This window comes from Arachis ipaensis, chromosome B8 (genome assembly GCF_059453495.1).
Source record: "Arachis ipaensis isolate K30076 ecotype BB chromosome B8, ASM5945349v1, whole genome shotgun sequence".
Classification (NCBI taxonomy): domain Eukaryota; kingdom Viridiplantae; phylum Streptophyta; class Magnoliopsida; order Fabales; family Fabaceae; genus Arachis; species Arachis ipaensis.
Genome location: NC_142443.1, coordinates 125,278,743 through 125,303,735, shown reverse-complemented (window position 1 = coordinate 125,303,735; position 24,993 = coordinate 125,278,743). Strand labels below are relative to the sequence as shown.

The window sequence follows — 24,993 nt, the reverse complement described above, 5'->3', positions numbered from 1 at the left end:
TTAGTACTAGCGTATACTATATACGCCGTTGGAAGAAAGAAAACTTTTAGAAATAAAAGATAATATCCGGGGGATAGCAACTTGTTAGAAAATTACTTATTACTTAATGATTTGATGCTCTAATTGCAACTTCAATTTCAAATAACACTAATAATTAGCTGATTGCATTTCTAATGGCTTTCGGGCATTTGGTGTCAATTCCCAGATCAGCTTCTTCCATCGCCACTGTTGGTACACATCTTCTTCCTTCTTCTTCTCCTTCTCTTTTGAATTAATTATGATAATAATGCTATTATTTTCCATTTAATGAGTGAATTGTCTTCTTTTGTACACAAGAATGGTTACAAAGCAATATAATACATCATGCACTGAAGAATGTTTGGGAGATGATAATTACCTTAGTCCGTAACCAATGATTTTAGGGTTTCGATTTTGATTATGAAATAAAAATTGTTAAAAGGCTTCTACCAATTTGATAAGATTTCAAGTTTTCAACTTAGTTTCACGTAGAGCAACATTTATATGTGACGCGACAAATAATGTTTTTTTTTTAATATAAAATAAAATTATATGACTAATAAAATTTATTATCTTTTATCAATATTGACTAATGATAAATATAGAAGATTTAATTTTAAATCATAAATTTTAAATTCTAATAGTATAAAATTAGATAAATTTTATTCAACTCTCTCTAAAATAACATGTAACTTATTCTCTATGATGTGTCAATTTCTAATTAGATATTATCTTAATATGATTAAAAAGTATTTACAAATTTAATTAGTTAATATTATTAATATTATTATTATTATTATTAATATTAATAAACGGTTACTAACCATTTAGTACCATTTGACTAAAGGGACACAATCTTTCTATACGAAGCACGGATACTCCATTGAGTTGTCGGGTCCGCGTGTCGGACATATTTTGGACAGATACTCGTCGACATTCGTCCGACATGCGTGTCTACCGTGTCCAGCTGTGTCTTAATAAAAAATAAAAAATCTTCTCCGGACACACTTGGACACATCTAAATACCATCAGGTGTCAACGTATTCAGCCTTATTTTTAACATGTATTCTTGAAATGAGTTTAGAAATAATATAATTATTATTTATTAAAACAAAAAATATTTTAGATACTTTTATATAGTTAAAAGAAGATATTAAAAACAGTTAAACAATTATTTTAAATTTTAATACCAATAAAATATCAAAATTTATTGTAATTTATCTAAAACACAATTTATATTTTATATATATGCCGTGTCCCATGTCTTATAAGATTTTAAAATTCGTGTGTCCGCGTGTCCTGTGTCGTGTCGTATCCCGTATCTATGTGACATGTCAGTGTCCATGCATCATAGTGAACCTTTTATGAACAGTGTATGTTCAAAATATTGTATCTATTGGCAATCGAAAAGATACGATTGTATGTAACAAATTATAATTAATAGTGCAATATGTAAATTCTTAGGTTTCATTATATCTCGAGAGAGTATTGTCATCAACCCTATAGCAACTAAGTGTGAGAATAAATATCTCTCTAAAAAAAACGATCTAATCGTGTTTTGAAACCATCTTTATATACCTAATAATGATAACTAATTATACTTGTGACTTGAGTTACTTCAATTTAATTGGAGTTAATATCTTAACCATAATAGGATATTTTGTAATTAAGTTATTATTTAAAATAGATAATTATATAATTTTTTAAAATATAAATAACTTAATCCTATTTTCTTCAAAGAAGAAAAAATTGAAAAACTTCTTTCTCCAAACTACGTACTCTTTAATAGGGGTGTTCGCAGTGCGGTTTGGTTCGGTTTTTAAGAGAAATGTCATCCGATCCGATCGTTTAATTAAACTGCGGTTCGGTTTGATTCGATTTTTTTGTTAAGGCCATCCGAACCAAACCAAACCAATTAAAATCGGTTTCGTTTGGTTCGGTTTATTCGATTTTTTCAATCAATTAAAAAAAAATACAATACTATTATAAATTACCAAAGTTGCAAGAACAAATTAGAAAGAACATAACCAAACTAATTCATTGAATGGCATTACTGTAACAACACAAATACACAATCCACATCATTGACGAAACTTAACTTTCTTTTCAAGTTAATCATTCTCTAAGTACATAAATTCTTTTCTGGAGTCCTACTCTTAGTCTGCACAAAGATGTGGTACACAAGTATCCATATTTGCTCAACACACTTTCTATTTTTGAATTATTGCACATCACCACAAACAGTAAAATGTTTGCCATCGGGAACATTTATATCAACAAGAGAAGGCAAAGCTTTCAACATTTCTCTGGTTTGCAATACAATCTGGAATGCATAACTAATACAAGAACCAAGACAAAACAAGCAAAGTTAGTAAGTGATAACACTTAAAGAAATTCAAAGTTATTAATGAACTCCTATGCTTAAGTACCATTTGTGTAAGTACTTTTGATTCTTGAAATCATCCATCATTTTCTTCACAAAATCCAAAGTAACAACATCCCCCTCTATTCTTGCTCCTGAATATTGTAGCTCCACATCTAGCATCAAAACAAACTCCAAGTTCTCTTATATCCTGCCAAAGACCAATACCAGATAATGAACAACAAATACTAGGAATTAACAACAATGAACAAATAATTAAAAAAACAGAAGCAGAAACACAACAAAATAAAATTACCAGCATTCAGCAACAATGAACAATGAACAACAATCAGCAATAATGAACAAATAATGAACAACAATGAACAACAATCAGCAACAATGAACAAATAGATTGAGCAGAAATTGAATACAAATAAATCACAAAATCAACTCAAAACAAGCAAAAATAAATTAAACCCAGTAGCTCAAAATCACAAAATCAGAATTATTAATAAATTAAATCACAAAATCAACTCAAAACAAACAACTAAAATTAACAAAATCAGTAAACAAGCACAGTAACTCATCAGTATTATTAACAATTTCAAAACAAGCAAAATAAGTGCAGAAAACCAAAAATCAATTCAGAATCACATAATCACAGAATCAGAGAATCACAGAATTTGAACTAAGCAAAACAAGCAAATTTGAACCTAGCAACTCAGAAGCACAGAATCAGAGTTATTAAGAAGAAAATAACAAAACCCTAAACAAATCCAGCAACTCAGAATCACAGAAATTATAATTAACAAAATCAAACCCTAACCATTTCATAATTATAAACCTAATATGTCTAATTAGCTTTAGATGCATAGAAGGAGAGAAAATCAAACCTGAAGTCAAGTGGATGGGAAGGAGGAAGAGCACTGGAAGAGGGCCAACCGGTGCCTACTGTGTTGTGGGTGCCTGGGTGGCCAGAAACACTGCTACGCCTGGGTCAGTGGGTGCTCTGCCGGGTCAGTGGGTGTTCTGCTAGAGTGCTACGCCTGGGTGCGAGGGTGGTGCTGGTGCTGGGTCTTCGTGGTGCTCTGTCCACGAAGAGGTTCGACGGCGTTGGGAGGAAGGGTCTCTCGCGGCGCTGGGAGGTGCTGCAACGTGAGTTCGCCGCCGGCCTCGAGACTCAAGAATGGGGTTTCACTTTCGAGGGGGAACGGTGCAGACTGTGAGGGCCTGAGGGGAGAGCGCGATGAGGAGATCGGCAGGTTTCACTTCCGATTGGGGTAAGGGGGAACGATCACTCTGAATGGGGTTAGGTCACGCTGGGAGACTGGGAGTGGGAGGCGTGGGGTTAGGTCACGCAGCTGAATGGGGAATTGGGGGTGGGGGTGTGGTTATTTTAGGGTTTTTAACTTCACCGGTTCGGTTCAGTTCGGTTGAGGTTTTTATGGTTAGAACCAAAAACCGAACCGAACCGCAAAAAAACTGCCAAATATGTTTTTTTCGGTTTTTTCGATTTTCGATTTGTCCGGTTTTCAGTTTTTTCGATTCGGTTGATCGGTATAATTCGGTCCGGATCGGTTTTAAACACCCCTGCTCTTTAATGGCTTTCACTCCTCTCTATTTTTAAAATAGTATCCAAAATGGTTCACGCCATTAAGTAATTAACTTGAATACACTTTGGGAGGTGAACCCATAAAATCTCATTTTTACATAATTTTCTTTTATCTCTTTTAACAATGATATATCATTCTTTATATTAATTTCATCTAGTAAAATTAAAATTTTAGCATGAATAATTAAATTCATTTAAAAAATAAAAAATTTACAGAATTTCTAATTTCGTAAAAATATCTTACAATTTGATAAAAATACCTTTAAAAAAGACAAAAAAAAAAAACTGTTATTATAATAAATGATATATATTAATAATTAAGAGTTTAAATTATCTTCTTAATTTTGTCATGAAAATTATAGTAAATATTATTATAGGTTGATGTATTTTAACATTAATCAAACAGGGTATTCTTTTCTTCAACTTTAGTTTCATAATTAATAAGTATTTACCTGAACATCAGTGGGAGAATACTCTATCTTTGGCATCTTAGTAGCTAGAGAGAAGCAAGAGATTGCAAGAAGTTTGTTGGTCTATGACTTTAGTTGCTATATGTCCATAAATACATAGTCTAGTGCTAGTTAAAATATTGTTCATATAACATAAGAGTAGTCATTTAACTACTAAGTGAGGTCAATGCCATTGTTTTTGAATAGAAAAAGATATATAGTATTAAGTAGTAATTAAATAATTTAGTGTGTGGTTACCAATATGGGTTGGTTGGCGAGATAGCGATCTAGATAGTTGGTAGCAAGGTAAGGCAGAACTGGATCAAAGGTGCAGGACAACTGAAACAGAACATAACCAATCAATTTTTTTAAAGAAAAAAGAGTAATAAAATGATGAATTAGTGATTGGTTACCTGTGATATGAAAGAAATGAGATGTGTTTTAAGAGAGATATCAAAATCAGTGGCCTTGAGAGTGTGGAAGTAATTGGAGGGAGGGATGTGTTCAGATTCAATGTAGAAGAGGGTGGAGAGTGGAGACAGCTTCAAAGGGAAGGTTATGGTAGTTCTCATCAAAGGTATATCATGTATGATGCAGGGGGCTTGTTTCTCTGTTTGGTTGTCTCTGTGTGATTGGTAAATAAAACTACAAATTAAAGTTGTCTCAAAATTATAACTATTGGTAAATTTTTCTCTCTTCATATTTGCTTGTTAACAATGGTGAAATTGTCAGGCGGAAGTTGCTGGAAGAGTAAGAAATTCGCCACATATTACTATGCAAGTATGGCGCTCTCTCTCTCTCTCCTTTCCTTGTCCTACTAGGGCATGTGTCCAAAGTTTTACTTGGACATTTGTCTTTTTATTAATTTTTTCTTTTCAGAAAATAGTCTTACATTCCAACTTTAGAAATAGTAAAATTAATTACTGACGTCAACATTATATATAAATATAATATATATAATTTAATTTAATATATATTTTATTTTTATAATAAATTTTTATAATTAATTTTAATATAAATCTAACATTAAATATTTTAATAAAATAAAAATTAGACTCTAAAAAATAGTTATAAAAACCGAACCGGATCAGCCGATTCGATCGGAAAATTGGTGAACCGAACTCTAATCCGGTTTTGTTTATTTTTTGGACCGTCTAAAGAAAAAATCGGTGTGAACCGATAAGAACCGATTAAAATCGACAAAAATCGGCCTAACCGAATCGGTCTGCTTGAAACAAATTTTAAAATGTGCACCAAGAACTTTTGAGCAAAAGCAACCTCCACTTGTCACTCAACCATTACTCTTATCATCACTATATGTGACAAATATTAATTATATAGTATACATAAATATCTAATTTAATTTAATTTTTGTTTTTTCTACTTTTTAAATTAATTATATTTTAATTATATACCATTATTAATATAAATATAAATTTCACTAAAAATTTATTAATTTACTTAATCTATTTCAATGTTAGTATTGTGATTAAGGTTATTCGTTTTGATATTAGTGTTAAAATCTACTGATATTATAGTTAAATGATAAGCTTTGTGAATTAATTATTTTTTTATTGTGTCAAATTAAGATACTATTGTAGTATTACTGATAAATTTTATGATTTTTTTATATTAGTTATTTTTAGAAGTTGAGACTTATTCTTCATAAAATGTTAGTGAAGATATATATTTCAAATTTTAATTTTAAGTTTTTAACTATTTTATATTTTATATTTACGTAAGACCGATTTTATCAGTTCAACCAGAAATTTATCGGTTAAACTAATAAACCAATAAACTAATAATTTGACCGGTCCGATCACCGATTCAATCCTGACAACTATGCTAAAAAAGATCATCCAGACATACATGCGTATCTATCCATATATTAATGGGAAAGTATGAGGAGCCAATCATTGTACAATGGAGGTTTAGGGTGTATTAGAGATATAACCATTAATGTTACATTTTTCCATTAGTTGAAGCTTTTGGAATAAGTAGTATCATGACATGGTATTAGAGTGCTAGATCCGAAAGGTCAAGAGTTCGATCCTTGGTGAACCGCAAAATCAATTTAAGCTTTTGGGAAGATGTTTATTATCCCTAGTACTCAGATGGTTATTCTAGATAGTACGGAAGATGTTCATTTTGTAACTCAATAACTCATTATTGTACACATTGTACAAATAGTCCATTATCTCCCTAGCGAAATCCTATATTAATTAATCCTTGTTTTTATTCGACATATATAATAATTAATGTAAAATTAGTCAAATTAGTATGAATTTTGATTTTTCAACTTACAGTCTTGTGTATCTGTTCAAATATATCAGATATGCATTTTTAAATAATTAATTGAATTTTTTAAATAAGTAAATTAAATCTTATATTTATATTGATATATATATATTTTAAAAATTAGAATAAAATTTACTTTTTATTTTTAGTATTTTTTAAAAAATAATACTTAATTTATTTAATTTTATCTTAAATATTTTTGATAAAATTTAACTCTATCTCTATTCTTAATTTTTTGTTTAATTAACTCGTTTTTCCAATTTTACCCTTAGCATATACATATCATTATCATGTTAGTCATCATTCTCTCTGCGTCTCCTTCATGAGTGTCATTTCGTTGCATCATGCACCCTCAGCACTGCTACCCAACTGCACCACCAACACCCCCACTTCTTATCCAAACCTAAGTGTAAACATGGAATTTTATTTTTTATTAAAACAAAATCCGGCTATTAATGTAAGTAGGTCACTGCTTGCAATATGATGTGGGATAAAAATATGCTTACAATTTTAACCTTTTAACAATTGTTTTGTCATAGAAAGTTAAAATGATAATATCATTATTACAATAGTTGATTAGTATAGAATGAAGTTGCACAAGATGTCATATATATCTCACTGAGTAATCTTACGTGTATATTAAAATTAGCCATCAGTATAAAATACATATTAGAATATAAATACATATTAAAAATAAATTAAACCATACATATATTTATATACAAATACATTAGTGACTGATTTTAGTGTATAAATAATATTTTTGATATCTCACTAGTGCACTATAGTTGAAACAACTACCTATTATTAATTCTCTCAGTAGATGAATAGTTAATTAGTGTCTCAATTCTTAAGGCCAGTGCTAATACAAAAATTAATTTGACTTGCCAGGTTCCTATGAAACAAGAGCTTTATGGCAGAGTAACAGGAATGTCACAAAAGAGCAGAGTATCAAGGCATCTTTGCAGCACAACATTTCAAAGCTCCATTATAAGGGCATTGAAGGAGGATCTACAACTCATCATAAAATTGACAAAACATACTTAATAAATGCAACATCTTCTGCACAATCACATGAATCTGAACCACAAGCTCAAGAAAAATCACAAAATGACTCTCTAGAGTCTATTAAAAGTGCAATGCTTGTTTTTCTCAAGTTTAGCAGACTTTATGCATTTTTTAGCTTGATGGTTAGTCTCATTCTTAATTTATATTCTTTTAGCCTTTAATTTTGTTCCTAATATTTAACACGTTTTATTTATCCTAAATATTTTATTTCATCATATTTTAGTCATTTGATCAAAATTATAATTTTTTTTCTCTATTGTTATCTTCTTTTTCTTTCTTATTATTTTATCATTTTACTTTTAAATTATTACAACCGTCACTATGATTAATGCAATTACGTTTTTGTCACTATTTGAAAAAAAATTATAATGAAAAAAATAGTTTTTTTTTAGTAAAAAAATGTTAATTTTGATCAAAGATTAAAATAGAAAAAAATAAAATATTTGGGAATAAAAATAAAGCGTTTTAAATATTAGAAATGAAATTCAGATTTAACTCAAAACTTAAGAACTAAATCAGTATTTTATTCTTCTCTGTATCATTAATACTTATGGTGTGTCTGGTTAAGATAGTGTTGTATAATATTTATATAAATTGATTTTATTTTTATCTTTATTTTTACCTACCAATCAAACACACCCTAAATAAAAATTTGTCATCATCATCATTGATTTTGTTTATTTTGAACAGATACCAGCAGGACTTTCTTCATCACTTCTTGCTGTGGATAATTTTTCAGAAATATCTCCAATATTACTTGTAAAAGGAATCTTGCAGGTGGGCTCTAATTAACAACAAAGATAATTTATTTAATATGAATTTTAAAATTATAATTATATTTTAACTAATTTCATAATAGATATTATTAAATCAGTAAAAGAACAAAAGAAATAAATTTAATAGTACATTACATGCATCTTTTTATTATAGAAAAGTGCTATCGGTTATTAATATAATGATAATAGGTTTATAAAAAAAGTGATTTTTTTGGTGACCAATGTAATTGGAAAAATTTAGGGGATCAAAATTTTTATTAAAATTTGGTCAGTACTTAACCAGTAAAATAAAAGTGAATAATCTCACATTATTAGATATAATCTCATACTATTAAAAATATTAATAATAACTAATTAATAACTATAAATTACAAAATCTGCTCACCATACTATTTTTCTAGCCATTACAGCATTAACCATCAAAGAACCCACCTTATAAAAATTTCAAAACGTATTTAAAGCTAAGAGATGAATATTTTACCCGATAAATAACATAAATTTGAATTTATATGGTAGTAACAAATTTCAAGTATGTTTGTATTTCTTGCTTTTAGGATTATTAGAAACTTCAAATTAATTATTTTTGAAACCAATTTATTTGTTAGTCTTGTATAAATTGATTTATTTCAAATTACTACCCTTTGTATAATTTAAAAATCACAATAATTTCTAGGCATTATTTATCTATTTCTCCGTGGTAAAAAATGTATTGTTATGTGTTATTCTATTAAAATTTTTTTTTGTGAACTAAACAAAAAAAAAACAAAATAAACAAAACAAAGGAACTTCTTAAATAGAGGGACATTCCCATTTAAAATTACTCTTAAACTCCTCCCAAGATGAAGGAAGCTACACATGAGAAAGTTATAACTTCATCGCCATCTTTGCCATAGTGTCTGTCACCGTGTTTGCATCTCTCATAATCAAACGAAAGTCAACACGCGAATTTCAATGCATGATATCTCTTATTTTGAGCACCAATGGACCAATAAACCCAAAATCATCTTGGTGATTAGTAACAAGATTAAACGCTTCCACACAATCCGTCTCACAAATAACATTTCGTTTACCCACATCTCAGGCTAAGAGATATCCTCTCCAAATAGCAAACGATTCCCCTTGAAGAATACTATTACTTTCAATCATTCCCAAACACCCCCTTTGCCAACTCCCATTACAATTTCTAATAACACAAGCAAAACTAATACTATCACCCGAACCAAGATAACTAGCATCACAATTAATCTGAAAGTACCAATGGATGGGGATTCCAAAAACCATTCAGAGTAGAGAGAAGGGACATACATTGTAATTCAAAAATATTCCTAAACTCCTTTTCTGAAGTTAATGCCAGACAAGTCACTTTTTTTGGAGGCAAAGTTTCATGAGGATTAAAGATGTCATTATTTCTTACTCGCCATATCCACCAAAGTCCCAAAAAGAACATGAACGGATGCTCTCTACTATGATACAAGAACTAGTTCTTCAAATCCAAAGGATGACAAGAAATATCCAACCTATGCCAAACAAGCTGAGCTTTTGGACAATCTCGAATACAATGTAAAACCGATTCCTGGCTAGAAAGACATCTTGGGCACCTATCCGATGATGACATCCCTCTTCTGAAGCGAAAACTTGCAGTAAGAAGAGCCTTCTTAAGACACAACCAAGCCAAAAACTTGTGCTTTTCCGGAACAAGCTGGTGCCAAAGCCAAAGCCAATTCTCCCGCTCCTCCCAACCAAACAGGTGCTTACACAACAACCATTGCGTGAGTCATAGACTTTGGCAGCAGACACAAACTAATACTAACCCACTTCCAGACCTGCTTGCATATCTGGATTGTAAGAGAGAATATTACTTTTCAGATTTTGAGATAAAGGAGAATAAAGAGTATCTAAATGCCACCTACTAACTGACCAAATATTCTGTATCTGAAGATTCGAATCAGAAATGTGAACATAATCCATCTCATTAGATAACTGTCCTTCTCTCCTCCAACTAGAAAACCAAAAATTCTTGTTCAAATCCCCAATACACCAAGCAAACCCATCTTTCAACACTTCCCAAGTCTTGCAAAGACTCCTCCAAATGGGAGAGTCCTTGTTCTTAGGACAACTAAAATAGTCATATAGAGATGATCGGTATTTGCCGTCCAATAATTGGACCTATAACTTGTTTGGCTGCTGGAAAAAAGTCCAAACTAGCTTCCCAAGAAGAGCAATATTCACACAATAAGGATCTCTAATCCCTAAACCTCCATATTTTTTTGGAGTAACCAATACCTTCCAACTAATAAGATTCAATCCTCTTCCATCAACTTGTCATTTTCCTAGACTCCAATTTACTAATGATTCCTTTGGAAAAAATAGAGACCTGCATCTGGTACATGGGAATATCAGCTGCAACAGAATTAACCAAGTAGAGTCTACCAACCCGATTGAGTAAACTCCCTTTCCAACTTGCTAGTCTACTCCGAATCTTATTCAAGACACCATTGAAAGCTGAACGGGTCATCCTAAAATGGCTAAAGGTAACTCCAAGATACTTGCCCAAGTCTTGGACAAATCTGATAGAGGATACCCCAGTGAAAACCTCATTCCTTGTTGCAGAGACATTCTTGGAGCAAAACGCTTTAGACTTCTCCACATTAATCTTCATCCCAGATGCTTTGCAAAAAGTCTCTAAAGCCAACATCACATTTTGCACTTGTCTCTTTGTAGCTTTACAGAATAGAAGCAAGTCATTCGCAAACATTAAGTGGGATATTCTTGGTCCTCTTCTAGAAATAGCAACCGGCTCCCACAAGCCCAAATTAACCTAATGACTAATAAAATATGACAATCGCTCCATACGCAACACAAAAAGATAGGGTGACATAGGGTCTCCTTGTCTAAGACCCCGGCTAGGAGTAAGGCCATTCAGACGATTCCCATTTCAAAGAATAGATAAGGAGGAAGTAGTGACACAATTCATAATCAAATTAATTGTAGGAATAGGAAAACCAAAGCTCTTAAGGGTATGAGCCAAAAACCTCCAGTCAACTCTATCATAAGCTTTCTCTAGATCAATCTTAAAGGCCAGTGTGCCTTTCTTTGATTTACTCTTCTTCATAAAGTGGAGGACTTCTTGAGCAATAATGATGTTGTCAGGAGTTCCTCGTCCTGGAATAAATCCTCCTTGAAGTGGGCTAACAATCTCTGCAAGATGAGGACAGAGCCTATTAACAAAAACCTTCGTGATGATCTTGTAAAATACATTGCAGAGACTAATCGGCCTGAAATCTTTCATAGATATCAGTGATTCAACCTTTGGAATAAGAACCGGTAAAGTCTCCATCATTCTCGGATCAAGAGTAACACCGGAGAATGCCTGCTTAACCATCTTCCAAACATCAAGACCAATGATCTCCCAATATTCTTTGAAGAAGAAAGCTTGAAACCCATAAGGACCCAGAGCTTTAAAAGAGTTCATGTAAAAAAACAAATGTTCTGACTTCCTCCACAGTAACTGATGTCACAAGATTATTGCAAACTTCCTCATTTAGAGAAGGAAGAGGCACATCACCAAGGCAACCCAAATCAACATCATCCAAATGACAAAATAAATTTTTATAGAAAGACTTTGCTTCTTGACTCAGAACCTCTGTATTAGTTTTCCACACTCCATCCTTGAGAAAAAGGCCATGAATCTTATTATGCTTCCTTTGCACAAGAGTTTGAATATGAAAGAATCTTGTATTCCTATCCCCGAACCTTACCCACTGCTCTCTGGACTTTTGAAACCATAGGAGCTCTTCTTGCACTAGAGTATTATTATAATCATCAAGCAACGGTTGCTCTTTCTGATGCAAATAAATGCTATCCACCACTTCCAAACACTTTTGTAAATAATTAATCTGCTGCTCTAATTCACATTTCTTAACAAAAATGTTACCAAATACCTTCGAGTTAAACTCTAGTGAATTCTTCTGTACTTTCGAAAGCTTGCCATGAATCCCTCTATTACCAGACCACCATGACTGATTCACAATATCCCTATACCCGGGATGAGTAGCCTAAGCAGCAACAAATCGGAAAGGTCGATTCCCTTTAGGTTGATGACGACCTTTACAACGCACCAGAATAGGGCAATGATCAGACTGAAGCCTATTTAAAACTTCTGCATAAGCCTCTGAAAAGATAGATAACCAACTACTATTTATACAGACTCGGTCAAGCTTTTTTTGCCATGTCAACATAATTTTTCACCCTTCTGTACCAAGAAAACCGTCTCCCAATAGTCTTCAGATCAAACAAACCACTATCCCCTAATGAAGTAGCAAACATGTCTGCTCTTTGATGAGAAAATTGACAACCCTTAGATTCATGAGAAAATATGACTTCATTAAAATCACCAAGAACAATCCATGGTCCTTGAAAAGTCATGGATTGTGCAACAAGATAATCCCAAAGGAGAACTGTTTTATTACATTGAGGACTACCATAAATACCACTACACCTCCAAATTAAATTATCAGATTGAACCTCAACAGTAACACCTTGATCAAAAGCATCAATAAACTTACAACAAACACCTTTCATAGAGGATAGAAACCAAATACCCCCTTATGCCTCTCTGCTTCTACTATACCAATAGAGTGATACCCCAATCTTTCCCAAAACAATTTTAAATGCTGAAAAGGCGAATGAGTTTCAACCACAATAAATAAAACAGGTCTAAATTTCCTAACAAGTTCCTTACAATGCACTCGAGCTAACTTATTAGAAGCACCCATAATATTCCAAACAATCGCATTTAAACTATCCATAAATAATAGGGACAGAATAAATAAGAACATAAACTCTAAATAGAATCACCAACCTCAATAGGTGGTTTGTCCTACGGTACTGGCACACTCTGATCCTCAATAATTGCCACCCTAGGACCCCTAATGCTGCACCTGCCATGCTTTCATCTACTAAGGTTTTCTCTGTTGCACCACCATTTTTATCAATTGGCAAGTTCTACAGGGAGGAAGGCCGCAGACGCTTCCATAGAGAAATTCCACGACGTGCAGGAGTTTTGCGCGATGGAAATGGCACAATTTCATGTTTTTCTCGCTTTCCCATCCTAATGCCAATTGATTTGCCTCAATCACTATGCAAATTGGGCCTTGGAACCCTTCTCAAACCATACTTGTGCTGCTTTCCATCTTGGTGCTTTAAACCTGATGGCTGGCCCATTGTGATTTTTTTTCTTACGCAGCACTTGTTGCCAGCCCTCTCCATCATCCATGCATGCTTCATTAACATGACCATCAGGCACATGAGGAGCCAATAATCCCGTAACCGCATCCTTTCCTTTAGCAACTCCTAATTTCTCACCCAAATTACGAGAATTCTCACCCAAATCGCGAGCTTTCGATACAGCCTCTTTTTGAATCTCATGATTGTTGTATGGCACTAGTGTCGAGGCTTCATTATATTTTCCATCACCAAAAGAATCACCATTTCCTTCCAAGGACTCCTTCTCCATGCACAACGATTTATCATGCCCATACCGTGCACAAGTAGAACAAATCAGTTGTAACCTCTCGTACTCCACTTCATGAGTCATACACTCAACTATAATATGTTTGGTTACAGGCAACCCAAGATTAATTTGAACACAAGCTCGAGCATATTTTTCTCTTTCTGCAAGCTTAGTGACCAAGTCTACTTTCACCGGAACTCCTATTGCAGGAGTAATTCGCACTGGTAGCACCAAATTGGAAGTCCCGAGACTCGAATCCATACTAGCGTTGATCCGAAGGATTTTTCGCATGGCCTAAAATCCACGTCCCAAGGCTTTACTGCAACATAGTGACCGTCTATCAATCATAGGCCACCAAGAATGACTTTCTCACGATCCGCAGCAATATCAAATTTAACAAAAAAATACCCAAACCCCACATCCAACAAATCAAACCCTCCTTTGATGCGTCATACTATCCGAAGCTTATGCATAAGAGCCGTGTAGCCATAATGCTTATCCAGCACCTTGATCACGATGGCTTCCTTATAAGGTTCAGCTAGACAGCTCTTTGCCTCCTTAGTAGAACTGACACTTGGTGGACGAGAATCACCCTGCTTACCTGTCACCATCGCGATACCATCATCAGATAAAGACCCTACTAATGCAAAGGCTTTAGACTTTTCTGCACCAATGACCTTATCTCTAAAAGAGACCTTGGATGGCTTTTCTAAACCCTCTCGAAAAGAACCCTCCTTAACACCGAATACACACCCTTCCACGCTCTCCCCCTTATCTCTTCCGATAGCATGACCATCTTCCTCACCGTATTTCACCCTCAACGGCTCACCCCCGCTCTCTCCTTCTCTCATTCTCCTTGAGTACGGAATACGTACTTTTTCTCTACTAGAATTTTTTTTAATTATGTTAAGTTTTGAGATAACATCTAGTCTTTTTCCAAGCGTTTACGGTTAATTTTTATTTTGTTTCTAATATTTTATTGTTATTCTTAATGTTTAAAGAGATTTTGTATCATATCCTTCTATCAACATTTGTAATAACATTTGGTCTTGTATGATATTTTGTTTGAAGTAATTCCTAATCCCTATTTGTTTTTCATGTCGTGCCTAATTTTTTTTTTCTATTTTATAACGTGTAGTTTTACTTTTCTAAAAGAATTTAATTAGAAAGTCAATTTTTTTAGAAAATATCAGTTAACTTTTTTGAAATTATATTTTTTTATTTTAAATTTTAAATTCTAATTTTAAATTTTAAACTTTAATTTTTAAATTTTAAATCTTAAATTTTTCTACAAATAAAATTAAAATATTAATTTTCGTTAACTAATAGTAACCAACCAAAAGGTGGTTTCTATATTTATTTTTTTAAAATAGTTTAATAATCTCAATTTTTTCCTCATGTTTCAGTATATTGTACCTTTCTTCTTCGCGTTTCAATTTGTTACGGGAGTGAATCAAGTATCTGACATTGAAATAGACAAGCTATGTACTTATTACTAAAAGTCAACTATAAGTTTAAATTTTCATTGCTTGAATAGAGGTGAAACTCAAGTATGTTACTTTTACATACACATTTTGAGGTAACTATGAAATATTCGCTGAGTTGTCGTATTTGTATGTCGGATATATTTTGGATATGATACTTATTAATACTCGTCTGACACACGTATTTATTGTGTCCAACCGTATCTTAATAAAAAATAAAAAATTCTTCTTCGGACATGCTTGGACACACCTAAATACCATCACGTGTCAGCGTGTCCAGTCTTATTCTTAATATATATTTTTGAAATAAATTTAGATATAGTATATATTATTATTTATTAAAAAAAATATCTTAAATACTTAATATAATTAAGATTTAATTACCCTATTGGTCCTATAGTTTCGCGAAAATTTTAATTAGGACCCTATACTTCTTTTCTTTTTAATTGAGTCCTTGCACCAATTTTTTTTAATTGAGTCCCTACACTTTTTTTTCTTTTATTTGAGTCCCTGCACCAATTTTTTTTTTTAGTTGGGTTCCTATACAATTAAGACAATTATTATCAAGAGGGACCTAATTGAAAAAAAAATTGGCATAGGGACCAAATTAAAAGGAAAAAAGTATAGGGACCTAATTGAAAATTTTACGAAACTATAGGGACCAACAGAGTAATTAAACTTATAATTAAAATAAGACATTAAAAATAATTAAAAATTTTTTATATTTTAATATCAATAAAATATCAAAATATCATTACGATTTATCTAAAAAATACTTGAAGGTTGTAGAAGGCTTAGAGAATGGGGTTGAATCTATGACCTTCTTTTACTTTAATTAAATAACCCTTTAAAACAAACTTTCAATCTGAATCTGTTTGAACTCAGCAGTGGAAAATTTATGAGATAATTTCATTTGTCTCATGAATATCAGAAAACAGAACAGAGCAGAGAAGAGAGAAGTTGACACCATCGTGTATCCTGGTTCGGTTGCCTTGTGCAATGCAACTTACATCCAATCTTTACCACAACAGTGGTAGAATTTTCACTATAGTTAAAGTATTATATACACCAATTCCATAGAATTGACACAATCATTTCACTCTCAAGTTCTAACCTAACTTGACTTGGTTATGCTAATACCTAACTCTTCACTCTTAGTGCTCACCCAACTAAGAAATGAGTACCTCACAGGTACAAGATACAAGACATAGAATTAACCTAAAGAAATCTGAAATCACTTTAGACTTTTCACTCAAGTGTATCACTCTGCCTCTTTTCACTTTTAGGCTTTTACTTGAGCTCTCTCATTCTGCCTTTTACCTCAAAAAATTACAGAAAGATAAACATTGAAAAGAAAATTACAATCTGTAAAACATGAAGGAGATTAATGCTTCAACAGCCTCTTTGCTATGTGATAAACCAGATTTGCTTGCCTCTGATTTAGTTCCTCATTCTGGCGGAATGCTCCTTTGACTAGGAAGCACTCTCCAAGTTGATGAACTTCTTCAGAGAACTCTTCTCAGAACATAAACCTCAAAACACTGGTTATCTCTCCTTGGCTTCAGAATGATGAACAATCTTCTTTTGTATCTCCTTGCATGTTGTTGAGTTGCTCTCTCCTAGGTCCACTCCTTGGGCTGTGTGCTACCAACTTACCACATCACTTTTTCCAGTTAATCTTCAAATTAGGAACTTTGGTTCTGACCTTCTTCCTTGACCGAAAGCCATAGGATAGCAGAGAAAAAATATTTTCAATGGTAAATCCAGATCTGAGCCATTGAAACACTATTTGGTCCCTAAGATACAAATTTGACCATAGATTTGCAGCAGAGTTTATCAGAGATCACCTTTCCCATGTATCCCAAATCGAATTGGCAGAAAATTGGAGATGAAGAAAATAAAATGCATGTAAAAGGAAATGAATCACCTTTAACTTCTGACTTATCTTAATATGGTTTGATGTGGGTGATTAGATCTCAACATTTTTGCTTAACCCTTCTCTTTCTTTCTTCTTTGATGAATACTTAGGAACGAAGCTCTCTCTCTTTCTTCTCTGAGTTCTGACCGAAGAGGAAAAAGTGAGTGTTGCCTTTGGGGAGTGTATTTTGGAGGGATCAGCTTTGAGTGATCAATTCGGGTTTGGGTTGGTTAGGATTCATTCAGTCCGTTTGATTTCTTTGGCCCATCTAATTTTATTGCTTTGTTTCTTTTGGGTTGTTATTGTTTTGTAGCCCACCAGCTTTGGTTTTATTTTCCATCCATTTAAGTTGCTGCTTTGTTTTTCTTTGGCCTGCAACACTTAAACAAAATCAATTAAAAACTAATTGGATGTTTAACCCACCAAAAAATAATGTTTGTCATCATCAATTAGTTTAGTTAATTTCTTAACTCAACAATATTTTATATTTTACATGTATGCGTGTCCCCGTATCTTATAAAATTTTAAAATTTATGTGTCGACAGGTCCATATCCGTGCATCATAGTGAGCTAATTAGTTGTGTGTTTTTTTCTTTAATCTCTAATAAGCATTTGTTCAATATATATAAGTATAAAGTTACATTCATCAATTGTCGTAGAGGTGTTTGTAGTGTAACATGATTAAAATCTCAACTGAACTAAACTATTTTAAATAATTTAAAAATTATATTAAATTACTTTATCACATATATAGTAAATTGATTTTAAACCCGTTTATAGTATAGATAGTGCATTAATTCACAATAATTTATATAAATAAAATCAATTTTAAATTTAAAAATTAGTTTAAAATAATTTATATAAAAGAATAAAGCTCTACATCCAAGTTATAACCCTAACCAAGTCCAATCAAGTATTTCAAATTCATGCGCGTATATTTTACTGTCGTTCTTCTTCTTCTTCTGCTTTCAAATTCTTCTTCTGCTTTTAAATTTGTGCACACGCATTTTTCTTCTTCCCTCCTTCTTCTTCTTCTTCCCTAATATTGCGTCTTCTTCTTTTCCTTTTTGTTATCTTTCTTTCGTTATCGTCATCACCAACAACACCACCACTTCATCCTCCTCCTTCTCCTTCTCCTTTTCTCATTTGAATTTCTTCTTCTCCTTTCTTTTCATCATCATCATCATCATCATCATCATCATCATCATCATCATCATCATCATCATCTACATATCGTCGTTATTCTTATGTTTAGTACTTGGTAACTATTTTTGCTCACTCTTTTAATGAATGTTAGGATATAAAGCCTTTTTTTTACTGCAATATTTTGCTAACATCTTTATTGGTTCTGATTTTTTTTTGTGCCATCATTAAATAATTTCGGTTTATTTCTTAGTTTATTTGAAGTTCATTTGGATCTAGAAATGAATTCGATGTGTTTTTGTTGATGATTGAGTCTTTTTTACTGCTTGTTCAAATCTAAACTAATTTCAATTCATTTGTAAATTAATTGAGGTTCACTTGTTGCTGTTGTTAAGTATTGACCAAATTTTTTATTTCTTAAAAAATTTCGGTTAATCTTTTAGTTTAATTGAGGTTCATTTGGTTTCATTTCGCTTAAATTTGCTGAACTTGTTCATGTATGCTTGTTTAGTTAGTTACGGCTCTGATATTTGTCAGTTGTATACATTCAATATATTTTTGTTGGTGATTGAGTCTTTTTGACTGCTTGTTCAAATTTAAACTAATTTCGGTTCATTTGTGAATTAACTGAGTTTCACTTGATGCTGCTGTTAAGTATTGACTAAATTTTTTATTCCTTAAGAAATTTTGGTTCATTTCTTAGTTTAATTTATGTTCATTTGGTTTCATTTCACTTAAATTTACTGAACTTGTTCATGTGTGCTTGTTTAATTAGTCATAACTCTAATATTTGTCAACTATATACATTCAATGTGTTTTGTTGATATTCGTTTCCTGACTTAGAGAATAGTTTGTGCTGCTAGTAACATTGTTGAAAACCAATATAGGATCCTTACCACCAAAATGATAAAGAAGACCATCTCAAAAAAGAGAAGCTATTCCAACCTTTGGGACAAATTGTTCATCGACAACCCACACAACTAGAAAATGGATTAATACAGACAGATTTACAGACAGATTTAGTCTTTATTACAGACGGATTTTTGGTTACCGACGAAATTACCGACGGATTTTGTCCCTCTGTAAAAGCCCCGTCAGAAATTATTTACCGACGGATTTTTTTTCGTCGGAAAATTACAGACGGATTTTTACAAGTTACCGACGGATTTTCCCTCTGTAAATTTTCTATCCATTTCCCAAAGATGACGAACTTTCCAACGGATTTTTCGTCTGTAATTACAGACGGATTTTCCGATAGATTTTCCGTCTGTAATTACAGACGAATTTTCAGACGGATTTTCCGTCTGTAATTATAGACAGATTTTCTGACGGATTTTCCATCTGTAATTACAGACGAATTTTCCGACAGATTTTCCGTCTGTAATTTGAACTTTGGAAAATCATCCCACGTTTTGATTACAGACAGAAAATCCGTCTGTAAGGTAAAATAGAATTTTTTTTATTTTTCTAATTGCAAAATAAACTTGTTTTCATACAAAATAAATATAAATTTAATACAAACTTTTATCTAATTTGTATTCGAATATTTATAATATTACAAAAAATAAACAAATTCATCGTATTATAAAACTAAAAGAAAATTATTATAAATAAACAAGTCAATATAATTCAAAACATAAACAAAGTGTATTATCAACTATAATCCTCAGCATATTGTTCAACCATACTAAATTTTACACAATTTTACATATATTACAGAAAGATTAACTGAATTCTTTCTTAAAAAATGGACATGAATCAGCATCCATCAGCCATATGTGCATGAATTCTTCTTGAACCTGATATGGACATGAATCAGCATCCATCATTAATTCATTTCTTTCCATCCTCTATATATCATTTTTAATCAAAACAAATAAATCAAAGTTCTTACAAGTTCAAGAAGGAGATTTCCGTTCATCTGCTCCAAGCTTCTCACCTGTATATTGTAAAATTTAATTAACACCAACAATAATCATTCATCAAAGAAATAACTAAAGCAATATTATTATTATGTGATTGACCACAATTACTGCTCACCTTTTTCCTACAGGTTTCAGTTCGAATTCTGATCACATGGAACTGTGAAAAACAACCGAAGAATTTAAAATTATATGCCATATTAATCTAAATCCTACAGGATAAGAAATCTTTAGATATGAAACACGGATTATGCAGCTGAATCACCAATATATAACTTATATATTGTTTTTAAAAAAATGAGATAAATCAAAATAGTGTATTGTTGTTTAATTTGCTTTTAAACTTGAATTTTGACTCTTTCTAAACGCAAGTTCTGTGTGAAGAGCATTTTTCTTGGTCAAAGTGATTCTGGCAACCAAAAACAAACAAGCAAGCTTAGATCTTGCAAATAATTATAGATTTCTTCTTAGCAAATATTAATGAGACATACTTAAACTATATAATTGCAAGTTTCTTTTCTTTTCTTCCCCTAATTTGATTACTCCGTTTCCACTTTCCAATTTCTTTTTCTCTTTATGATAAATTTTAACCTCATTTAACTTCGTTTGCTCACGTCAAATAAGTGCTGATTAAAAAACTAAAGAGCTCTTAGTCTACTATGAATGCTGCTATTTTTATATCCGAATAAATAATGTCACTACTGCTTGATCACATAAATTGTTCATCTGGTAACTACTTGATTAGATTATTTCTTTGGTGATAAAGTAAGAAAGAACATCCAGAAGGTATTAGGCCAAAAAGGGTATGCAAATGAAGCACTTAAAAACCTGATCTACCATGACTGGATGCCATTCAACTTAATTTTCGATAGATGCTTTTTGTTATAAATCTAAAGAACCAATAGGAAATGGTGGCCAACCTATCTATCTTCCAAAAAATGATAATAAAATAATGAAACCAAAGAACCATGACCAAAGGAAAGCTTTTTGACTTAAAAAATAAGAAAGCAACATGGAAAAGATAATGCTCGGTGACTTTAATTTAAGCACATATTCTCCAATTCACAAAAACAATCATGCCTAATATACTCACTGCAATCACGTTAGATTTAATTAATCAGAACATGGAAAAACAAGATGAATATTACATACTCTGGCATGAATTAACTCCTCAACTCGACCAGTGGCAAACCGGCCAAGAAGGCATGGACCCTGACCGTGCTTTGACATGCTCTCAAAAGTTTGTATTTCATCCTCCCTGTTGAAGAAAACCTCAACACCTTTGCCGTATAATCGGACTTGAACCCTTCTGAGATGGCCATCACTTTTGGCTGGCCAGTTTATCTCAAAAACCTCATTAGTCATTGCTCCCTTCAAAGGTTTGACCTGCAAGAAACTCACATCGATGACATCCCCCAAATCTACAGCCACTGTGGCAAGAATCTCCATAATCTCTTCATGAGATGCGAAGCCTTTCAGCAATTCAACTATTTTTATTACCATCTCTGCTGAACAACCAATCAATACCAAAGATTTGTCTGGATCAAAAACAGAAGAAATCAGAACAGATAACTAACTTCTTTCCATGCATGCACCACAAAGACCATTGAGAAACAGAATTGACGATCTAGTGTGAAATTCGCACTGCTTAATGTAGAAAAATATAGAATTGAGATTTTAACAATTCACCTAATACAAAGAAATTCAGAGCTAAATTCGCTGGTATAAGAACCCCCATGCACCATGAGAAACAGAAATTAGATGTCAGTTTATTTTCACACCAAATATCTCAAAAAGAAGTTACTTTTAACTATATAAAACACCTAATTAGATGTCAGTTTAAAAAATAATTTTACACAAAATTTACAGAATCAAGCTCTTTAATAAGAACCCTGCTAACCCGCCCCGACCTAGCTTAAGTCCCATGAAGAGGGTTGATCCCTTAGCAAATATTTTTTCTGTTCCCTGGATTCATTAACTAAGGAACCAAGATATTTATCACCTTACCAATCCCACATTAGTATTCTCTTATTCTATCAAATCCAATCTTTTACCCAAACCATTCAAGTAGCAAGCATGAACACAACTACTTTTACAAATGTAGCAAAACATGACTGAATATCTGATTATAGTTTCTACATATTAGCAAAGTCATTACCTTCATAGGAGTGACATTATATGTAGAAACACCAGTTATTGGAGTGGAACTTTTGTTTTCAGCCATATAAAATGCGAGGGCACTTTCTCCAGGCTTGACTCTTACCTATTAGAATAATCAAATAATGCTACATTACCAATCTAGCAAGTGTTAACTGTAAATGCAACTAGAACCAGATCAGAAAATACTATATCAGTCTCTATAGAAATTAAATTGTGACAACCAAGCTTTTTTATTTAATATGATAATCAACAGTTCTCTCCAAGCTAGAAGAATGGAACTTTAATAGAATAATATAATATAAGTAAACTTAATGGTTCCAAGAAATTATAAGTAAAAGTTCCTCAATGAATACTTGCACAAGTTATAATTCTATTTCTTGATGGAAATACAGCATACATCCAGTAAGGTGTTAAGTAAAGAAAAACCTCTCTTTGAGTAGGAGTAAACTTCCATGGCATGCCATAAGCAATATCAGCATTGAACTGCACTACAATTTTCCTGATAAAAATATAGTAACTCATCAAACTAGCAGTCTATTACAACCGTATCAAAGTCAACTTCTAAAATGAAGAGCCTAATTGAGGTTTATTGACTAATGCCTTGTAAGCATATCACTTATTGAATCATTATTCACTTGTCCCTTGACAAAACCAAATGTGAAGTCCCAAGGCTGATATAGCAAGTTTAGTGCAATGTACCAAATATATCACAGGGCTTAAGAAATATAGTAGAGTTTATTTCCTTTGGTCTTGGAATTGTTCAATTTCTCTCAGTAGCTTATAGCAATGATTCTCATAGTAACCCCATTTGATCTGTTTAAATTTTTCAACACTCCAAACTTCAATGCTTACCTTGGTATAAATTTTTAATCAAATCAAAGATCATAACTTATAAGTCCTTAAATTACAGCATTTCTAAGCACTTCTAGTGACTGAAATTTATCAGCATCTCTCTGATGAGTGTTTATGTTTCTCAGAATTCGCTTTTTGTCTGCGAGACTCATGCTTCCGTGTCGCATCAATGAATTTAGATTCTATACAATGTACATTGTTATCAAGTGCAAGATGTAAATAGAGATTAATCACAGCACAATATATATCCTACTAAATTTCTAAGCTCTTACATGGTTATCAATCTCTTCTTCCGTGAAGCATTTCTCCTTCTTAGATCTTCTCCTAGGTGCATTGTTCATGAAACACAATTCATCAAGAACCACATACAAGTTACTTAGTATCTTCCCTTTTCGCGCGACGCGGCGTCTCCATTCCATTTTCCAGTAGTATGAGCTTCTCATCCCATACGCAACATAATCCTTTTCTGACTGTTAACAAAAACAGCATAACATCATTATATTATTCTCTGTCTTCTATATCAAAATTGAAGGCTGAAATCAATGCTTACAATTTTCTCTTTGATTTTATCAGTGATTTCACGAATGTCTCGGTTCATTTTCTCCACCATGAGCTCTTGTTTCTTGATTTGAGATATTGAATCAGGCTCTGATGATGGCCAAAGCTTCAGAAAATAAAACTGATGAACTAGTTTTGGGACTTCATCATCCTCTTCATCATCCTCTTATAAACTCTGTTCCTTCATAGCCATCTTTGTTTTCTGGTCCAACCAAGGAGAAACCATTGATGGCATAAGCACCATAGAGAAGACACTATGTGCTCCAATTTGTCTTTCACGGTCCGGATGAGCCATGGCCACAAGCAATTGATGGAACAAGGCATCAGGAAAAGCTAGGAATAAGTCCAGGAAACACCCTATGTCTTTAGATAAATGAATAAAGCTGAATAGGTAGAAATGTTATTTCCAGTCTATGTAGGAATGCTTGCCTTCTTCTGATATGACACATTAGGGACAGAACTGATTAATTTTGCAGTTTGATAGACAGCAGAGATTGTTGTTCTGGCTAGGAGGGTAGAAGTAGAAATATTCTCTAAGAAACACTGCCCTATAGTAAAAGGAATTGAGTAAACTAATATCACAGCATACGAAACTCAAGTTCCTATAGTAAAAGGAATGATGAATGAAAACACAAAAATCAGCACTGAATATTAGTAGCAACAAAGCATAGAATTCAGGGTTAGTTGAAGAACCTGGCATGTTTGAGACAAAGCCACCTCTGTTCTCAATGCTGCCCCGCTCAGTATTAGATTCATGGTCAGTAGTCATCTCTACAGTCTCCCCTCCCCTTGACAGAACTTGCAACATAAAAATAATTAATTAAGAGTGAAATAGCAAGAATAAAGATACATATTACTACT

At 32.5% G+C, this 24,993-nt stretch overlaps 3 protein-coding genes and 1 long non-coding RNA gene across 4 annotated transcripts; 1 reads left to right on the top strand and 3 right to left on the bottom strand.

The window, feature by feature from the left end:
* Positions 1-15,594, top strand: LOC148549753 (naringenin 8-dimethylallyltransferase 1, chloroplastic-like). Its single transcript, XM_088495773.1, has 4 exons — positions 1-231; positions 7,631-7,929; positions 8,498-8,584; positions 15,502-15,594. Exons 1-4 carry the CDS (start codon positions 174-176, stop codon positions 15,592-15,594), a joined length of 537 nt encoding a protein of 178 aa, XP_088351899.1. The 5' UTR covers positions 1-173.
* On the bottom strand, positions 2,038-3,761 carry LOC107614472 (uncharacterized). Its single transcript, XR_001614460.3, has 3 exons — positions 3,274-3,761; positions 2,448-2,591; positions 2,038-2,354 (listed from the first exon to the last, which is right to left on the bottom strand). It is a non-coding gene; the product is annotated as an uncharacterized LOC107614472 (long non-coding RNA).
* Positions 15,595-20,364: 4,770 nt separating the features above from the next.
* LOC107613960 (putative choline kinase 2) lies at positions 20,365-22,300 on the bottom strand. Its single transcript, XM_088497491.1, has 5 exons — positions 22,252-22,300; positions 21,715-22,100; positions 20,681-20,722; positions 20,535-20,579; positions 20,365-20,439 (listed from the first exon to the last, which is right to left on the bottom strand). Exons 1-5 carry the CDS (start codon positions 22,298-22,300, stop codon positions 20,365-20,367), a joined length of 597 nt encoding a protein of 198 aa, XP_088353617.1.
* Positions 22,301-23,457: 1,157 nt separating this feature from the next.
* On the bottom strand, positions 23,458-24,901 carry LOC148549752 (uncharacterized). Its single transcript, XM_088495772.1, has 5 exons — positions 24,826-24,901; positions 24,125-24,285; positions 23,847-24,044; positions 23,631-23,756; positions 23,458-23,535 (listed from the first exon to the last, which is right to left on the bottom strand). The coding sequence occupies exons 1-5, from the start codon at positions 24,899-24,901 to the stop codon at positions 23,458-23,460; spliced, it is 639 nt and encodes a 212-aa protein (XP_088351898.1).
* Between the last annotated feature and the right edge of the window lie 92 nt (positions 24,902-24,993).